This window comes from Vanessa tameamea, chromosome 19, assembly GCF_037043105.1.
Source record: "Vanessa tameamea isolate UH-Manoa-2023 chromosome 19, ilVanTame1 primary haplotype, whole genome shotgun sequence".
Taxonomy (NCBI): Eukaryota; Metazoa; Arthropoda; class Insecta; order Lepidoptera; family Nymphalidae; genus Vanessa; species Vanessa tameamea.
In genome coordinates, this window is record NC_087327.1 from 7,299,610 (window position 1) to 7,319,919 (window position 20,310).

General features: G+C 31.4%; 2 protein-coding genes across 2 annotated transcripts in view; one reads left to right on the forward strand and one right to left on the reverse strand.

The window, feature by feature from the left end:
• The window catches only part of LOC113399450 (isopentenyl-diphosphate Delta-isomerase 1), a 234,456-nt gene that overhangs the window by 6,837 nt on the left and 207,309 nt on the right, over positions 1-20,310 (reverse strand). The gene's annotated exons all lie outside the window — the stretch shown is intronic.
• Positions 1,677-19,387, forward strand: LOC113399407 (kinesin heavy chain-like). The gene is made up of 10 exons (XM_026638530.2): positions 1,677-1,747; positions 2,358-2,436; positions 3,625-3,738; positions 4,242-4,429; positions 9,692-9,837; positions 11,578-11,752; positions 14,883-14,983; positions 15,710-15,817; positions 16,480-16,658; positions 17,170-19,387. The coding sequence occupies exons 1-10, from the start codon at positions 1,677-1,679 to the stop codon at positions 19,342-19,344; spliced, it is 3,336 nt and encodes a 1,111-aa protein (XP_026494315.2). The 3' UTR covers positions 19,345-19,387.

Sequence of the window (20,310 nt, forward strand, 5' to 3'; positions counted from 1 at the left end):
TGTATGAGATTGGGAACATTTAAAACACCTGGGAGTGGATCTACACTGAGTCTTAAAGTGGCCATAACAACAACAGTTCAAGCATATTATAGTGGGGAGATTATAGGTTTCGACAGGGAGGGATGTATGGTAGGAAAAGATTTTACCAGGAAGGGTTTGACCTTTAAAAGTTATAACAACCGATTGAGTTGGAATCCAGGACACAACTCCTTTGTTAAAAGTCTTGCGGTTCAGTCGTCTCAATTTGATTATTTCCCCACATCCATGACTCCATAAGATCCTCCATAGACCAATTCTGGTAATGTTATATGTGGGTAAACTAGCCTTATACTTGCAAAGATCTAGTATTGGGTTTTTAAGAAAATTATTTGCCGCTTGTGCTGATGAAAATTGTATTTCTATTTTATTGCGATACAGCAGCTGGATCAGCAATTTCCCGAGAGACGTGGACTATGAAGGGACCTTTATCGTCATCTGTATAACTTTTAGGGCTGTATTACTTTTAGGCCTTTTAAGGAAGGATTTATATACACTGTTTGAATAGAAGGACTTGCGGTAGGAGGGTGGACTACTGTTTTCTTAGAGGAGGAAACAAGAGAACATGAAGACCGTTTGCGAGAGGAGGATGATGAGAGGTTAATTTGTAATTCTGAACGGGAGGAGGATCGACGTCCATTATAAACTAACTACTGTAACTAAACTAATATACTTTATCTATAAAAAAAATTAAAAAATAACACTTACCGTAACAGAAGTATGTTAGTAAAACTCAAAAACCATAAAAACGAACTATATGCACTGAAAATTAATAAAAGAATTACACAGAGTTATTGTAAAAACACAGATATCTCACTAACACGTGTGTCAACCAAAGCTAACGCAAGCGAAAAAAACAACAATATTAGTAGTTAAAACTTAGATGTTGCTGACAACTTTTCAATGGCTGTCAAAATATCCAATGTCTTCATATAAATTGATGATAATTCTTAAGGTGATTTAGAGTTTATCAATTTTATGTAAGAGTATTAAAGTGTCTTTGCTTTTATGGCATTACTAATTCTAATCTCCTAAAGCGAAGATATTAGGCTCTCGATTGTGTTGAAAACGGAAATCATCGCAAAGATACTAGAGAATGAGAGGAGTAATAATATTCCATGCTTGGTTTTGTAATATAGGATTATTTAGTTTAAAATCACGTTAGTTGACATCCCATGAATAATTTATCTGATCAGCTTACTGAAAGCTAATACACATTTAGCATATAACAGCTTTCTAGATTTTCATCACCGTTATGGAGAAGATAAAAAAAATAACAAAGGTAAATCAGGACCAATTAACGTCGATATCGGATAGCGCCTTTTTGCAGTATCAATTGGATTTACTTAATATATTTGTAAATAAGATCATTCCCTGTGTATAATTTAAAATAAAAATGTATTAGGTATTATAAATCATACCTATATGTACTTTTCTGTGCACTTTTTTATTTCCGATATTTAATACATTTTGATTGTGCTATTTTTAACTAGACGATATATCTACTAAAAATATCTAAGGACGTATTTTTTTATCCGTAAGTAAAATAATTAATTCAGTAATTATACATCTTACATACATATACACTTTTATATTTATTACATATAGAATCCTAATTCCTAGTTATGTAAGGACCCTACATGCGAGAAGAGCCGGACGGCAGCCGGCTAGGTCTTGTCCTTCAGTACCCATTAGTGAGGAGTGCAGGGAGGTTAGATCACCTTCGCCCTCTGAGAGCTGCGCCGATCCTCAAGTTGGACACAGCAAGGAAGGGGCCGAGGATGCATTACATCAACACGATCCCGCAGTCTTTCCAGTCCATGCCTAATTGGTTTTAGTGGTTAAGAATTCTAAATAACCCCACCCGGAGACACGGGAAAAAAATAAAATAAAAATGACATTTAGAATATATTGGATATAGTCAAAACTTGTTAAGGCAACCACTTTTATAACCTACAAAGGTAAAGATCGCCAATGATTTTAGAGGCGAAAGACATCAACCTTAGTTGAAGATATGTCTAAATAAATGTCTATTTTTGATATTTCCTCCACTTCTTAAAAAGGGACAACGCGTCCTAAAATAGCTGCATCCGTGATCCGATGCATGCGCTAAGTTTTAATGAGTTTACGTGGAGCTCGTGCATGTGTATAGTCAAGATTAAATGTACAAAAGGCCTATTACCTACTGATATTATGTCGAACGTAAAATTAGCAATAAGAGTGCGACCTTTCACAGAAAAGTTAGTTACATTTTATAGCTAGTAAAAGTTATACAATTATTATCATAATTCATTTGTGTGTTTTTTTTCTTTCAATTTTAGAGAACTTAAGTTAGATATATATAGCGTGCCAGTTGTGAGTGTTCTTGACGAAAATACAATTACGATAACGAATATAAAGGTAAGTCATATCAAAACAAACGAAACACGTATTAAAGGTTCTAAACTTTTTTCCTGAATTTAAATTAGAATTTTTGATGCTCTTTCGGCTAACGTAAAATTTTGTCATAAAATTGAACAGGCAGTAAATATAGCTTTTTATAAGGTATAATGACATTAATTTTGTTTGACCCGCTTTGGGTTTATACAAGCTAACTTCAATTCAATTTTACTTTTGACGTTATTCCTGTCTCAATAAACGCAATATCTAACGAAATGGCACTGGTTTCATCCGAGATTAACTCGATCGCACAAACAGGCTCTGTTTTTTTTTAATGAACAAATATAAATAAATAGAAAGAAATCTCGACGTCACTTTTCAAATAAAATTGTTATTTAATTTTAATCATAATTTAATTTTACATCTCAAAAAAGTTAGAAACTGATAAAAACATCTGCGACAGCATTGAGTCAATCCCATTGACATGGTTTGCAATGCGTCTTTAAAAAATACTTTTACTTTGTTTAAATATATTGATTAAATTATAAAAAAAATGATTAGTTATTTTATTGTTTTTATCGTTTTAACACCTTCTCAAAATTCGAAAACTATTCTAGAGAAAGTATAAAATTATGGTATCAAAAAGATCATTACAGTCGTAAGTGTAAAACTCATTGCTTCGATTCCAATTAAATAATAGCCATAATCTATTTCGATTGAATTTGGTCGAGTGCTTTGTGCAGGACCTGGGTAGCTATCACTCACTCATCAGATATTTTACCGTTAAACAGCTGTACTTAGTATTGTTGTGTTCCGATATGAAGGATGAGTGAGTAAGTGCTAATACAGGTACATTGTCAACGGACATAATATCTTAGCACACAAGGTTCGTTGGGCATTGTCGATCTAAGATACATTTGTCAAAAATATTTCAAGTGTAAATATTATACATAACCAAAAAAAAAAGTATATTTAAAAGAACATCTCAAGCTACACTTAAAGAAGTATTAGGTACTAAAAATAAAATAAAGAATTGACAAGGAGCGTGATCGTTGGCTAGTCTCCTTTGAGAATGGTCACCGTGAAATTGATCACGAGGACATCAAATCATATTTAATATTTCGTTGTAACTATTACTACATGCGTAGACAGGGCTTGTAAGTATATAGGCTTGCTAGTAATGTATTACAAACTTTTTTCATTGCGTAGGTGAATACATCAGGCGCTGGTGACAGTCGCAAACGTGTCCGACGCTACTACGTCGACTATGCTTTTAACAGTGCATGCGCAACTACACATCCAGATTATGCATCGCAGGAAAAGGTCTTTACAATTTTTATTTTTTTAACAAAATGAAATATGCTATATAATATACTCGTATTTCTAATTTTTGTAAATCTCCAAAGCGCTATCTGGTTCGTTATCAACTATAAGTTGCATCTACGAGTCTTTCTCATGCTACATCATATCATAATCACCTTAAATTGGTGATAAGGTTTCGTGCAAGCCCGTCTGGGTAGGCACCACTCAGTCATATATTCTACCGTTAAACAGTTGTGTTCCAGTTTGAAGGGTGAGTGAGCCAGTGTAATTATAGGCACAAGGGACATAACATCTATGTTTCAAGGTTGGTAACGTATTGGCGATGTAAGAAATTGTTAAAATTTCTTATGGTGTCAATGTTAATGGGCAGTGATGGTTCCATCAAGTGGCCTATGGACATGTCTGTCTAATTTTGTAATTAAAAATAATCACTATATTACGGGCGGTAAATTTATTTTATGTAACTATGTTGAGAGTTTCTTATAAAAAGCTATTGTTTTCAGATATTCGATACAGTCGGACGTCAAGTTCTATCTACAATATCCCGTGGTCGGTCAGCTTGTGTTCTGACTTATGGCCAGAGTGCGACAGGGAAGACTCATACAATGGTGGGGTCAGCAGTGCAACCGGGTTTGATACCACGTATTTGCAAGGCCTTGGCCGAGGAATTACCTGTAGATATTACTGTCAGGTATTTAATTTTTTTAAAAGTATTTATGATAATTATAAAAAAGCGCGAATCAGCTTTGGGTTCAAAATTAATCAAGACTAAAGTAATGATAATTAGTTGTAACTAATTTAAAGTATTAACAACATAAAAACGATGTATATATTTATACAAATGAAATATCAATAAGAAATTGTATAAAAGAAAAACGCTAGCAAAGAAAAAAGGATAAATAATAATTAATCAAGTCAATGTATTTTATTTAAGTAAACATTACAATAAAGCATTTTTCAATCGTAAATATTTAAACTCTACCGCCGTTTCGGAAAGCAGCCTCTAGCGAGAAGAAATGGCAGGAAAATTGCATAGTTGTTTTTTCACATCTATAATAATGTTATTCACAATTATTGTTCAATCAGTCCTCTGATGGAACCCGAGCCTAAACCAGGAGTTTTTTTTCTAAAAAGTATTATTTTAATGGATAATAAAATTTATTGATTAATTTAGTTTTAAAAAACTTTTCAAATTTGTTATTTTTTTATTTTATATTTGTATTGCCCAAAAACGTTCTCTGTACCGTATGCAAGCGGAATGCAGGGGTTGCAAGTTTATTTTTTTTTTCTTTTATTAATAGTATGTATATCCGCTTTTATGGATTTATTTTTTGTATATTCTACTGTATGAAGATTATATTATCATAAATACATTGTGAAGCAGCTGTTAATACACCTATTTCTTTCAAATTGTCGCGTAATGATGTCTTAGAACTAGAATTGTATATACTTCGGATAGCTCTTTTCTGCAGTATAAATATCATTTCAATATCTGTGGCATTAACCCCATAACAACATTCCATGTGACATAAGACTATGAAAATTACTAAAATAAATTGTAGTGAAGAACTTGTGACAGAGCAATGTTTACGACGTCATAGATGTTTATCTTTCTGTCAAGTTTAATCATTTATCATCTGTAATGTCAAAAGTCTCATTAACAAAATAAGGTAAATCATTTACATATATTAAAAACAGCAGAGGTCCTAAAATTGAACCTAGTAGTACACCTGTTTATAACAGAGTGGCATTTGATTTTGCACCGTTAAAAACAACCTTTAAAAATCTTTCATTAGGGGAGGAGGAAATGAATTTTAATAAATAAATTAATTAAATAATTAAGATATATAATGGCTAAGCTTTCACATTGTATTTTATTTGTTTTTTAGACTTACAAGACTATATTTTGAGACAATGTTTTATCTTTTAAGCAATACGAGATGGCAAAGTTTTTAAGATACTGACATAATTGGCAATTTTTATTTGTGGTCACTGTTATTAGTAATATTTACTTGACATATTAATTTTTTTGATTAATATAATGTGGAAACTAAAAATTATTTATTTAAACGAGTTAAGGTTATCTTGCATGGGAAAATGAAGGCCGAGGTAATTTTTCAAAGCAAAATAATACGGTACGAAATCAAAATGAGTTTAATAGCATATCTGCATTAGAATTGAATGCCGTTCAATTTTCTCTATATGTGGGTAGCAATTTTGTCAGATAGCAAATTGTTTCACTATCATAATGCATTCGACGTAAAGAAACGCAGAGATGGCCAAGTCTCACGCGATTGGCGAATATGTATATCTTTTATTTTTCCAGACACTAAATTAGTATACACCAATTTAGCTTTTCTTTGTATTATGCTAACGTTTATCTTTTAAATTTTGTACTTACATCTTAAAAAACAGTTATTTCTTAAATTGGTTGTTTTGGGGTCAATAGAAATTCTGGTTATTCAAAAATACAAGTTATTTAATAACTTATTAAAAGTAGGTAAAATACGGATAAGCACATACGTACCTAAGATTTGACTGGGTGCGTTATTATAGTTCTTAGTGTTAACTAAATTAAATGGCGTATTTAACATGATTTTTTTATAAGAGTTTCATTTTAAATTTAGGTTAAATTTTATGAATATGATATGTATAATTTTATGTGTAGTTTATGTAAACGGAATCAGTAAACAATATTTTTATAACGTTTAACATTAATTCAAAAACTCTTATAAAAAAATTTAGGTATTTTTTATAAATAATTATTATATAAATATTAAAATAATTGAATAAATCAGGACTAAATGGGGTGTAATTATGTTTATGGTAAATTTAAACAGTAAAGATTTCTCAATTGAATTTAGCTTAGGCAATACAAAAATTCATACACAGATACATAAATTCGGAATTAGAGAGGCAAACGTTATTGAAAAGTTTTTTGATGAAATACTCAAATAACATCGTAATTACAGTCATGACCATTAGATCCGACAAAATTTTAGTAACAAATATTTCTAAACGCGGCAATGACTGCATTTGAACAAGCCACTGCAATAGATTTAAAAATACTAAGAGTATTTTTAAAAACTGTCCCACTCTTAAAACGGTAAAACAAATATAATTTCGGTTTAAAAGTGAACGAGCCAGTGTAATTACAATCACAAGGGAAGTCCAATCTTATATATATATAACATTAGCGGATCATATACCTTAGAAAGGTTTTATACAAGGAATATTAATGGGTAAATATGATTAGGGGAAGTCCGGACGACTTGCTCAATGGGAGAGCCGAATCATGTTCGAAATTATATTTAAAAAATGTTATACAGGACTATAAACCTAACACAAAATTATAGTCGAATCTATTCATCCTTGTCACAAGAAATTACCAATTATAACTAAAAAGCGGTACAAATTTAACTGTCCATTAGATCGTCTATACATATATTTAAATAAATAATTTTGCTTCAAGCTGTTTCTCCGCTAAACGAATTTTGTTTTGCCCTTAATTTTTGGAATCATCGCATTTGCCAACAATAATATTATAGATTACATTTTGAAGAATGCAGACAGTTGAAAACAGAGAAACTGATTCTGTATTTACGAGGTAATTTAAATTTTGTATCATCGCATTATGAATTTGAAGACCTAATTCAACTCACGAAATGTGTACATCGACGAACATCAGTTTTCTCATTCGCCATGTAGCCGTTACACGTTATTGTGTTCTGCCTATAAATCAATGGTCATCTAAACTATTTTTTTCTGTTACAATTTAATATATTATAACATGGTAAGTTTTATTTTTAACAATAAATAAATCATCTTTGATTAGTAATACTACTGGACTGGTTCAACTGATACGGTGAGTTATAATTCTTGACTATGTATGTCCGCGAACACGAAACTCCAAGTTACTTTTGAATTAACGAGCCGAAATTTGGATATCATTTAGTTTGAGACATGTAAAGAATTTGAAAATAATGATATATATGATACCTACCATAAAGTATATGCTAAGAAAATATCGGAGTAGATCAAATATCGAAAAGGAGCCAAGTATTCGCGGTAACTTACTTTCATCTTTTACTCATAAGCGGGCGAAGCCGCGGTTGGAAACTAAAACTAATCTGATCTCACTAATAAACCTCTCTAATCTAATATCACTGTAATTTCGTATTTTTGGATTGTGGAAAATCAAATACGTTTTCTTCTTCAACGCATAAACTTTTCTCCATTACAAGTTTCATTACATTAACTCAGGATTATTATGAAAGTCATTAGTAACGCAATACCACTGGGCTTATCTTTCATCAGCTGCCGCGACTTTATTAACAAAACGCATAGGATTAAGTCAGCAGTAATAAACGTAGATAAAAAAGACATTACGGCCCCTTTTCAAGGTCTGAGCGACACGCGAACTTCGCACCCTTTACGATTGCGGTGTTATCACTACTAATATCTATATACGAATATATCACGACATAGGTACATATGTAACGTGTCTTTCGAATGTGTGGGAGAAACAATAAGGTTGTTACTGATAAATGGTCGGTTTCATTGCTATTAAGACTATTGAAAGTTGTAGATACAAAACGTATTTTTATTTATATTTATTAAATTAGTTCATACCTCAAATTAGTTACGTAACAATGTAAGAGATTGTTTATTTGTCAATCGTGGTACTACTTAAAGTCATGAAATATTTTAAAAGGTTTTTGTCAAATTGGCGAAAAAGTCATACCAAATTGTTTCTTGTTGAAACTCTCTCCAATAAACAGTTCTTGCATGAAGTTTAAACACGAATCTTTAAAATTGTAATAATATTTTCATTAAACACATAAAAAGTTTTGTCAACCGTAATCGCAAACATAAAACAGTGTAGTCAGGCGATATCTAACGATATGGCTTCACACCTGGATTAAATTGACATGTGACTCCGTACTAGCCGCCCGCCTTAGTTTGTGCAGAACAGTCTTCCCTGCCTATCCTCTTATAATATAGATATAGTGTGCGTTTATACTTATATAGTGATTAAGCTTGTGTGAGTAATTTAGAATTAAATATTTGTCCGTGATAAATAAGGAATTCATTCAGGACTGTATGCTGGCGACTATATCCAAAGTTTTGCGTTTAACTAATAAAAGTCTGATGCAGTGAAAATTATTAATTGTATTATTAATATATATAGGCAACAGAGAGATAGACAAAGACATTTTCGCATTTATAATAGTATAGAAAGAAGTATTGATTAATCAAGATAATGTTTACAATACTTACCTATTTCTATATCACCACGTACAAAGTTCTCAACAAATTATTTATATTACAAACTCCTTAGTTTAGTTTTTTTTTATATTGCATATTATTATGAGTTGTATGATATAGCGTGAATGGCCGTTTAACAGAATTATAGACTCTGTCTGATAAATACGGGTTAGGTTATACAAATAACACAGCATTACCCGACATTTTTACATTTTGTAAAGTAGGAAAATAATATGTCCTACTCTACAAAATGCAATACTCTAAGCAAATAATGCAATAATATAATTAAGAAGTTCAGTCATTAATTTTTTTACGAATCGATGTCCTTCTGCGCAGAGATATCAGCTGTACATGAATTAGTGCACAGCTGTATATTTGGTTGTGTATTTATACTTTGACTTATAAAACGCGACAATCTCGACTGAGGATGTGCAATTTCACCCTGACTAAACGCTCAAATTGTCATGTCCTCCATGTTTATTACAATCAGGCTGTTAATCAACTCTGTAGTTGAAGTTGTTATTATATTTCTGTAGAGTCATCAATTAATAGTTTAAATCTATCCTCTACCGAGTTCATCTAAGTCTTGCTTGAAGTTTCTTTCCAAATCGTAAATAGCACAAAATTTCCATTTAGATTAATGTACATATAATTTAGTGTTATATTAATCATACTATTATTTTAGCTTCTTAGAGATATACAACGAGCGGGTCCATGATCTTCTAGCTGGTGAAGCACCCGTATCTCTTAACTCCCTCCCAAGACGAAAAGGAAACGCACGCAAAGACCTGCGAGTAAGGGAGCACCCGACTAAGGGACCTTACGTACAAAGTAAGTAGCCAAATATAAGTTTACTTTTGTAAATTATGCTTCGAAAAAAAACATGAATAATTGTATAAATTTTAATGGTCTTAGTTAATAACGTGTGACATTATTTTATTTGTTATGGTATTTTATTAATATAAATCTTTGAAAGCACGTTGATTTAAATTTAGCACCTAACTTAAATGCATTTGTCTTATGGACGGTCGTATTAATAATAATTTGTTTCATATGAAATATTATAAAATTTGAATTTTGAATGGCATAATTTGTATTTATATGCAGACTATTATCATTTAAACTTAGGTAATATTTTTATATGCAGTGCTATTCCGAAAGCAATCATTTCGTAAAATGTTAAAATTACGACGATGCGATGTTATTGTGTTATGCATCCTATAAATATTATTATTGTTGTTATAGTCAATGTCGTATATTATTTTCTGATATTTCACGATCATGTCTCGTGGTGAGATTCGAGTTTGTTGTTAAAGAAAACGTTTAATGATATAATGATAACGATCGAAACGACTTCTGCTAAACTAAATTTTTAATAATGTTTACAAACTAAATTAAATTGTGTTTACTCCCAACATACTCTTAATATACATATCTATTATTTATAATAATGTTTTAATAGTCAATAATGTTTTAGTTTTTTGTTTTATAGCAAAAATCAGTAGGCAAATATGGAACTTATTCAAATTTGTCTACATATTTGTAATTACAACATATATCTTAAAATTTTAGTGTTGTTGAGCAATTTCCTTGCGCAATATTCGTGCGTGTTTCTCGGTAATTAGTGAAGTACAAATATAATAAAATTTTATGGCATATATCGCCATAAACTTAAATTACTTTTCGGAATTTAAAAATTTGCTCATTTACATTAGTATTTTAATATTAGTATCAGGTGTCCTAAGCATAATAACTGAACTATATATAATATAATATATTTTTCTGAGTAGGTAACTGGCTAACCAGTAAATTATACTAAATTTTTCCACCAATAAACAGCGATACTTAACATTAGCGTGTTTGAATTCGTATGACCAACAGTCTATTCCATACATTAGGGGATAACTGACAATTAAACAACATTTGAAATCGAATGGACGTCATATTATTGGTCGATGACTTGATTAAACTATGACATTCATTAAGGATTTGCGAAAAAATGGCATTTTGAGGTTAGGCGGTATAGTGTTGTATTATACTTAAACATAGGTATATTAATCAAGAACTATAAGTACCCTAGTGCTCAATATAGATTAATTGTTAGCAAATTGTAGGGAATGCGTAAATCTAAGGTTATTTATTCCTTATTCGATTGGAATAACAAGGCGAATACACAGTTGTTTCTTTTTTTTCGGCGGTGAATTATCAGAGTAGGAAATAACTATGAATGAGTTACATAGTCTTGCAAGTTGCAGTGTCAGTGTATAAGACACAAGTAACGTATTAATTTCTATTTTTACTTTTATTGTACTCCTGTCAAATATTAAATTAATAAGAGATATAGAAAAATAAATGTATTATCGCTTACTAGCGAGCTTCTGTATGTACTTTGGGTAAGGAAATTTGATATCTAAAAATATGGCGGGAAATGTATTTACATATATATGCATATATTTACTTATACATATATATATATATATATATATATATATATAAAAATAGATTTATTTTATCACTAGATAGTCATACGTCTACTTTTCCATCATAAATATAAAAAAAAAATGTTGCCAGATCTTCGTCGCGTGACAGTTCATGACGTAGAGACATTGCTGGCCGTGGTAAACGAAGGCACACGCAGGCGTCGAACAGCTGCTACTAAGCGGAATATCTGCTCATCGAGGTCTCACGCATTATTAGAACTGGTAACACCACACGCTACATTGCATCTCGCTGATCTTGCTGGCAGGTATTTATCTTACTTATTTCGGTTACCACACCTTTAGTTTAATAACGAATGCTTAGAAAATAGAGATATCGTGAAAAATTTCTCGAGACATCTTATGACACTTGGGGGTAGGCCTTTGCGCAAACCCGTCTGGATATGTACCAGCCACGCAACATATGTATATTCTACCGCCAATCAGCAATAGTTTGTGTTGTTGTGTTCGTGTTTGAAGGGTAAGTGAGCCAGTGTAAATACAGGCACAAGGATCATTACATCTTAGTTCCCAAGGTCGTTGAAGCTTTGGCCTAGTAAGGAATTGTTATTTTTTTTATGGCGTCAATGTCAATGAGGATCGGTGACCAATCACCATTAGATGGCCCATATGCACTTCTGCCTACTTATGCCATAAAAATAAGGAATGACCTATTCTGGACGAGACATTTATTTTTTCTATTGTTTAGTACCATTTCTTAATACAATCCTAGTAATAAAACTACATCACATAAGTACTGCCGTTGTACGTATACCGAAATCTATATTCGATTGTTTAAAATAAAGTATGTCCTTTCCATCATACATACTTATATATATAATTAGAGAAAATATTTAATTATTGATTTTATTTATATATAATTATTAGGCAATATGATATTGATTTTAATACATGTAAATTAATATGATATCATTTTTGTTTAATATATTTGTCGTACCTCTAAATTTTTTTTCATAATATTGTATTTATTCAAAACTATTTAAAATGGTTAGGGAACTGGCAAATTCACTATATACTTTGCTCACGTGGTAGATATTTTTACCTATCATATGAGTAAATAGCAATCGCATCTTGAATTAAGTTGCACTGCGTTGGTATATGACATTCCATTGATTGTTAAAAATATACATAATTAGGTCGTGTCTCTCAAACTGATTTAAAAATCTTACGAAAACCTAAGAAGCGTCATTAGTCACTGGGAAATTGTAAATCAAGTGCTAGTTTGTAGCGAGCAGGCATACAAACATATAGACGGACATTTTTGTTAATTAAACAAAGAAATCTTACTGTGTAAATATTATTTACACACTTGGTTAAATATATTTGGCAATTGCGAACCTCTGGCCAAAAATTATCCAGCCTTTCTGTGGAGGCAATAAGGCGAGGTGTTCTACTCTTAATGAAGGCTTTTGCACTACTACTACAAGGTCCAAGTGTACCGTAAATACAATACAATACAATTGGAATTTTATGTTCCCATGTTTTTGAATCGTTGATCCTACGCGGAGCAAAAGGGAAGTGATTAATCATTGTACATGTGTCTTTATGTATCGAAGCTAATGTACTTCATCTATGTAATATTCTAAGCGAATTCAACTATTGATATAGGTAAATATTAAACAATCTTCATCATTCATAGAAAAACGCTGACATAATATATTACCATACAAATATCTCTATTGCGTTCATTAGTGAGGTTTTGACTACTTAGGAAGTTGTTGTGACTCGATTATGTTTTATAATGAAGGTCAAGGCAGATATAGTGTAAATAAGGTAAAACTAGAGTAAAAAATATAATATAATTAAGTTTATAAATTATGTTTAACTTTTCCAAAGTTATACATTCAGGAACTCAAAGAAGAACATACATTCAAGGGTAAGAGTCATAGCTTCCGCATATAGTATGGTTCCGTAGTATTAATGTTAACCGATATATGTAAATAAATATATACAGATCAAATTTAAACTATATTATATATATAAATAAAATAAATATAATAATATAAAGAAAAACTACTTTAAAAATGATAAAATGAAAATAGCTTTTATATAAGTATCTGTCACCAACAGAACCATTGTTAAAAAGTTTAGGTGATTTTTTGGGATTGGTTATCTACAGAGAAATCTGTGCAACAGCGACAGAGCTGTTTACCGGCTATGTAAAACTTTCGCTGCATAATAATTGTAACATTTTTGATGTTATCTTGTACAATCAGTAACTGATTAGGCGATAGTGCCTGGTTTATATCACTTGATAAAATCTTCTATAAAAAGAGTAATACCACATGTAAAGTCACAAAGTAATTATTAATTTACTAGTTTCCGCCCGCGTTTGAAGGGATGTCAGGTATTAGATCTGATGACGTGCATGGAAATTTGTTACAAGATTAATCTCAATACTGATGAAGGCAGTTACTTGCATGCATAAGAATCACATCACATAGCTTAAATGACAGCACCCCCTTCCCAAATAGTTCGATAATAATTAAACATAGCGCCTTCGTGAGTGAATAGATTTACTTTTAAGTCTTAATGGTATATGATTAACAAATTTTGATGATACGAAAGTGAGTGTATGTTAGTGGGATATCAGGAAATCGAACGAGTTTGACTATTGAACCCTAATTAACATGAAAGCCTTGGCCCTAAACTTTAATATATTTATACGGACATAATTAATATAAAATCATTATAATAAATAATATGTCACTAAAAAGTAATGGACAATATAACCTTGACTCTTTTTTGATTATAGAAAACTCATAATATAAATAATATGTTATATGCGTAATATAAGACCACAGTGGCGTGCATTTGGAGAGGCCTATGTTTAGTGGACGAATGCGGGCTGATGATGATAATGATGATACGTAATATTACTTATAGGATACCCTTTTTATTTTTTTTAAAGTATATTATTTCTATTGATTGATTATACTTAGGTTGCCCAGCGATGAGAATTCGTGTGGTTTTGTTTTCGCATTTCTTCACTTTACTTGAACTCATATTATTATGAATGGGCACATCAAATTCAACGTGATACGGATTTAAATTTTTAGTCCGTTATCTTTTTTAGACATTAGTTGAAAACTCCTTGGAACGGATCAAAATCGTACTTAATCTTATTAATAGTGCCTTTAAGAAGAAGTTTTAAGTTTATTTTCACCAGGTTCCTCTAGTCGTACATGATGACGAGCTTAGGATGGATTAAAACACTAACCCGTAAACTTCATCACAGCGATTAAATTCCCTAATAAAATAGATTTGTTATGTTAATATAGGTGGTTATGAGTGAACGGCATGTTGAGTATTATAAGAATCTTAAATTTATAATATGTAAGTGGTTACAAAACATATATAATCAATAATATTTTGTAGCGAAAAAGCTGTGTGGGAAGGCTGTGCGAGAGGACGTCAGAAGGAAGGAGCCAATATCAACAAATCGTTAGTAGCGCTCAGCAATGTCATCTCGGCGCTAGGTAAATAACGGTTTTTTTTTATTATATTGAGTTTTACTCAAAACATTCGATTTTGTATCAGACAACCTCAATGTAGTTATGAATGCCTAAAATGTCATATTTAATTTAAAAAGTTCGAACACATTTAGACATGTTCAGTTGAGTTCATACTATATTGTGGGAAAGTTTTAATTTATATTTCATCAGTAAAAACTATTTCGAACTATTATTATGTAGGTATAGATACATTTAGGAAATAATTTAAATTAACTATATGTCTAATCCCACTAATATATTATGTTCTATAAATATCGGTATTGATATGTTATTGACTTCAGTATGAGTGAGTGACCCAATTATATAACGAATAACAAGTAATTTTATTTAGCGCGAAATAACGCGAAGTGGGTGTTTTATGCCGTTTGCACAATCAGTTATGATGGGGTTTGAGAAAAAAGGTTTTGAAAGGTTTTAAGGTTTGAAGAAAAACTTAACTAGGGCCTGCTTTTTTGCTCACTTTCTTTCTAAAATTTGTTTCTATGTAGTAACTGATGTGATAACAATCCGATCAACTTAAATCAAGCTACGACATATACCTTGATATGCTTTTTTTCTTGCAAGAGCCTCGCTATGTTGAGCAGTAATGCTGTCAGTCTTCACGACATAATGCCTGAATAATTGAAAATTTTGTTGGAGTGAAATTGATGTACATTATTGATTGTATAAGTTTTTTTATTATTATTTTAGTAAGTGGCGGATCTGGACGTAGCAGGTTCGTGCCTTATCGAGATTCAGCGTTAACCTGGTTGCTGAAGGACTGTTTCACGGGTGGCGGCAGCACATTCATAATCGCGAGTAAGATTTATTGCATATGTCTTGTTTATTATTTTCTAAGTATTTTTTATTTGACATATTATGTTTTTAAATGTTTATTTTTTATTTCTTTTGAAAAAAAAAGAACACGTACAGCCCTACAGCTGTAAGTATGATTTGGGAGTTATTAAGGTCACATGCTTAACTTCCAACTGTAATTAATTAACATTACTAGTTGTGTTGTGTTAAACCTGTGCCGATTGTAAAAAAGTTACCCTAACCTACCCTACCCTATTTATATAGTATGTTCGATTTGTAAAAACAAATATAATGTCATGTTACAGATTATCTCAACAAAATATATTGAATCAGACTGGAGAAATATTCGAATTGTAATGGTATGATAGACATTTGTAAAAAGTGGACATATAAGTTGAAAATTATTTTACAAACAACATTACTCTTGACACATTCGTTTGAAAAATATTTTAGCCACTCGAAGAACTAAATTGCTGCGGTCTGAGTCTGCTGTGGACATTTTTTTTACGCATTGATGAATATAATTATCGATTGACTAAAAGCTCTTTATGAGACTGTTGACATATTGTTTTTACTAAATTACTGATCCCCCATCGTAACTACTTTCCAACAATTGTTGATTTGGTAAATAAATGCACAAAAATTGGAAATGATTTTGTGTGCAGCGGTGTCCCCCAGCGTCTCGTGTTACGGTGAGTCCGCGTCCACTCTTCGCTGGGCGGCTCGCGCGCGACACCTTCCAGACTCGCAAACGTCCACTGTAACTAGCGTCATATCCAAAGCGGCCTTGCAAGCTCAGTTCAACCAGCTGTTAGCTGAGCTGAATCGCCATTTTATTCAATATGTGAGTATTTAAAAAATATATTAGTCTCTATTTTGATTAAGAGTGAAGAGTCTACGAATTTTCAGTGGATAACTGTTTACTGGGTACTGATTTGGCGTCAATCTAAATTGGCTGGGTATCGGTTTTATATCTGACTTTGTGAATTATTAAAATAACTTTCTTTAATTATTAAGTATATTTATTTCTATAGATATTTGTAATTCATATTTTAGCGCCTAACAGCAATAGATAATTAGTGGTGTTATGTCTTAGTTTGAAGGGTGAATAGGACAGGTTAACTACAGGCAGAGGGGACATAATATCTCAGTTCTTAGGTGGCGCATATGTAATGTCTATGCACGGTGGTGAATATGAAAGTTTTCTAATTTTGTACTACTTTTACAAATAAATATTCTTATTTCTCATTATTGTGTCTTAATATCTATTATTGTACAATATTATTTTTTTATTAACAACACTTTCGAATACTGTTTTACCGTTAATCTAAAAAGTTGTACCTATTATATTTCAGAAACTTGAAACTAGACAATTATCGTACGACGATGAGCACTGGAAATTAAATGAAAATCAAAATAACGAGAAATCAAAGACAGAAGCAAAGATAGGTAATATAATGAATTTACGATATGTGAAAGGAGAGGGTAGAAATTCTGAATCAACGCCGTCATCAATTGCCAGTGGAAGTTCGGATGTTATAAACAATATGGACAAAAATGCCGAGATAAGTAATGAAATCAATAAAGAAATAGACAAATTATTTGGACCTGCACTCGAGAGAACTAAAAGCGGTAGTGACATTGAGGTTGCGGCACCTCTTAGGCGTAAGAAGCGTCATTTCCGTTCACAAGAAGTACTTACTAGTGATAAGGTACTACAAAGTAATCAAAGTCATCGTTTATCAGATGCTGATCTTAGTGAAGCACAAGGAGATGACTCATTCAATTTAGACAACTCAAAGATATCACAAAACCCAATTCTCTATGATAATCAGCGAGCTGAGATAATAGCTTCTGTTACAGAAAGATTATATTCTAAGCTTAAAAAAAATGAAGTTGCTGTTTCTAAACAAGAATCTATCGTTGATAAGAAACCTGCGAGTGAGACCAAAATTCTGCAACCCCTAAATGAATTGAAAATTTGTTCGAATGCTAGGCAACGATTGATGGAGCTTAGTAAAAAAGCTTTGAGAAATAAAAGAAAAATAGGAATACCAGCACATACGCAAACAAGAAAGACAGTAATCCGAGTCAAAGATCAAGGTACTGACGTTCAGACAGATCTTCAGTCATATATATGTCATCAAGACCGAAATTGTATATTTTATCGTGATGTCAGCACTGAAACTACGCCGGTGACACCACGTTTAAAGGAAATAGCTGTTGGCCCTAAATATAGCACTTTATCCTACAAAGATAGTTCTACAGTAACTGATTGTAAAAAAGTGAGTTACAAGAATTCATCTACGATGACTGAATTAGTATTAACGAGAAACCACAGTTCACAAACAAATGTTCAGCCTCCTCCTAGGAGGAGAAAACGGCAATCTGCTTATATGAAATATATCAAAAGAATCGAACGGATTAAGGCAAGCACGGATGATAGCAGCGTGTCTCCAGTAATTAATATCAATATATCTCCTATGTACGCAGTGGATTCAGAATCTCAAAGTTCAGACGAAACAATAGATGACTCATTAGACATTGGAAAAGAAAAAGAAAAGCACAGTGTTGCTACAACGCCAGATTTATTAACGAATCACAACAATTTACTAAAAAAAACAGAAGTTCATGAAATGAGAATAAATGATATTAATTTCAATGAAAACTGTGATTTAAGTAATTTCAACAGTATTAAACCATTAGAGTTACATGAGAAAGTCTTAGAAGACTTTTCTGATAAAGATAATGTGCTATTACCCCGTGTTACAGCTGATTGCGATAGAAAAATAGGTCAGAAAGATTACGAGGATCTTATATTAGGGCGAAATGATAATCTGTATCCTTACAATATTAAAGTAGCTCCATCCCGGAAGAAGAATAAACCAAAATCTATCATCCGGTTTAAGGACATAGATGTTACACCTGCAGAATGTTGTAGCAATGAATGGCAGAGAAAAGTTAACGTAGCGAGTAATTCGAGTCAAAACGAAAGTGAAAAAGAAATAGAGAGTGATGACTCGGCAACTTCTGTTTTAAGCGAAATGGACTCAGATTCATTTTTGTGGAATAAAATTGATTCAATTAATGATAACAATTTGATTCACTGTCCAAAAGAAAATAATTTTGAAAATAGATCTGAACTTAAAACATCCGAAGCAAGAAGTTGGAATGTTTCAGAATCAAAATTTAAAAAAGGATCATGGTGCCCAGATTTGCCATGTGACGACGAATGTTGCTATACTAAAAGAGAAAACGAAAATATTGTGACAGTTAAGCAGAGGCATAGCTTAAAAATAAAAAACAAAAGCGAACCTACTACGTTCAACAATATTGAAAGAAAAATTAAAAGCGCTTGTAATAGTTTGGAAGCTTCGGTTCATAAATATGACAACTATTTACTAGAATTCCGAGATAAAACCAAAAAGTACTGTAAGTCAGAAACGCACGCGAGAACACCAAAGGAATATCTTCAGCATTTAATCAAATTAAGGAAGCAAGCTGTGCAATCAAATGATCATAGAAAATAAGTATTTCTTTTTAAACAAGTGAATTTATGTTAATTCAAATATTCATTCTTTTTTTCTGAAATGTACGAAATAATTTTGTTTAAACCTTTAATTTTAATTAAATTATAATTTAATTTAATTCTAATATTATTAATTACACAAATTAATATATTAAGAGTTGGAAATAAATAAGATTGATCAATAAATAATATTTTTAATGGGTTTTCGTCGATTATTTTAGTAAGAAATGTTTTTGTGTATAATACTTATTATTTGCAATAAATAAGATTCACGTGATTGCACTTTTTGATTTGAAATGCGTGTTTTAGATAAAGTTCATAAATATTTTTATTTTGTATATATTTTAATTTAATTTCTTATTAAAGAAAGATTATTATTATCCTTATTTGTACTGTGGTTTATATTAAAATAAAAACCGAAGTAAAATGACATTGAAAATTACAAATTATATTAGCTTATATAGGATTAAGTCAATTTCCGCACTTAATATTTTGATCCAGATAATAATTATCAACATATCAAATTGCATCAAAAATTGTCAAGTGGTTTTTCCGTGATCTTGTAACCGACAGGCGGATAGAATAATATATTCCGATAATTTTGAATGTACAGACGTTTCTCAGTAACAGTTTTATCGTATGTACAGATTAAAAGATGAACAATTCGTTATGTTGCACAGTATCGCTATCCTATCGCCTCAGATAATTTCTTAGATTTATGATTGTAGCTGATTTTTAATTTGACTCAAGATATATATTGGACCGACATTTTGTTTTAATATTTTTAACATAATTGAGTGAGGTTAGCTTGAGACTGACCTTCTTATGTTTTGTAATGAACGATCAGAACGCATTTGCTTGCCACCTTCGACCATCAGTTTGTGAAACATTCGTGATTATTGCACGCGTTTATTTTGTAAAATATAAGAAAAGGAAATATTTTATTTTTCGAAATAAAAAAAAATAA

What these genes read in the sequence shown, in the direction of transcription:
- LOC113399407 (XM_026638530.2), top strand. Translation starts at nt 1,677, where the DNA reads ATGCGAGAAGAGCCGGACGGCAGCCGGCTAGGTCTTGTCCTTCAGTAC. An exon ending in TTAGTGAGGAGTGCAGGGAG is followed by an intron (nt 1,748 to 2,357) that starts GTTAGATCACCT and finishes TTTCAATTTTAG; the next exon opens with AGAACTTAAGTTAGATATAT. An exon ending in CAATGTCATCTCGGCGCTAG is followed by an intron (nt 14,984 to 15,709) that starts GTAAATAACGGT and finishes TTATTATTTTAG; the next exon opens with TAAGTGGCGGATCTGGACGT.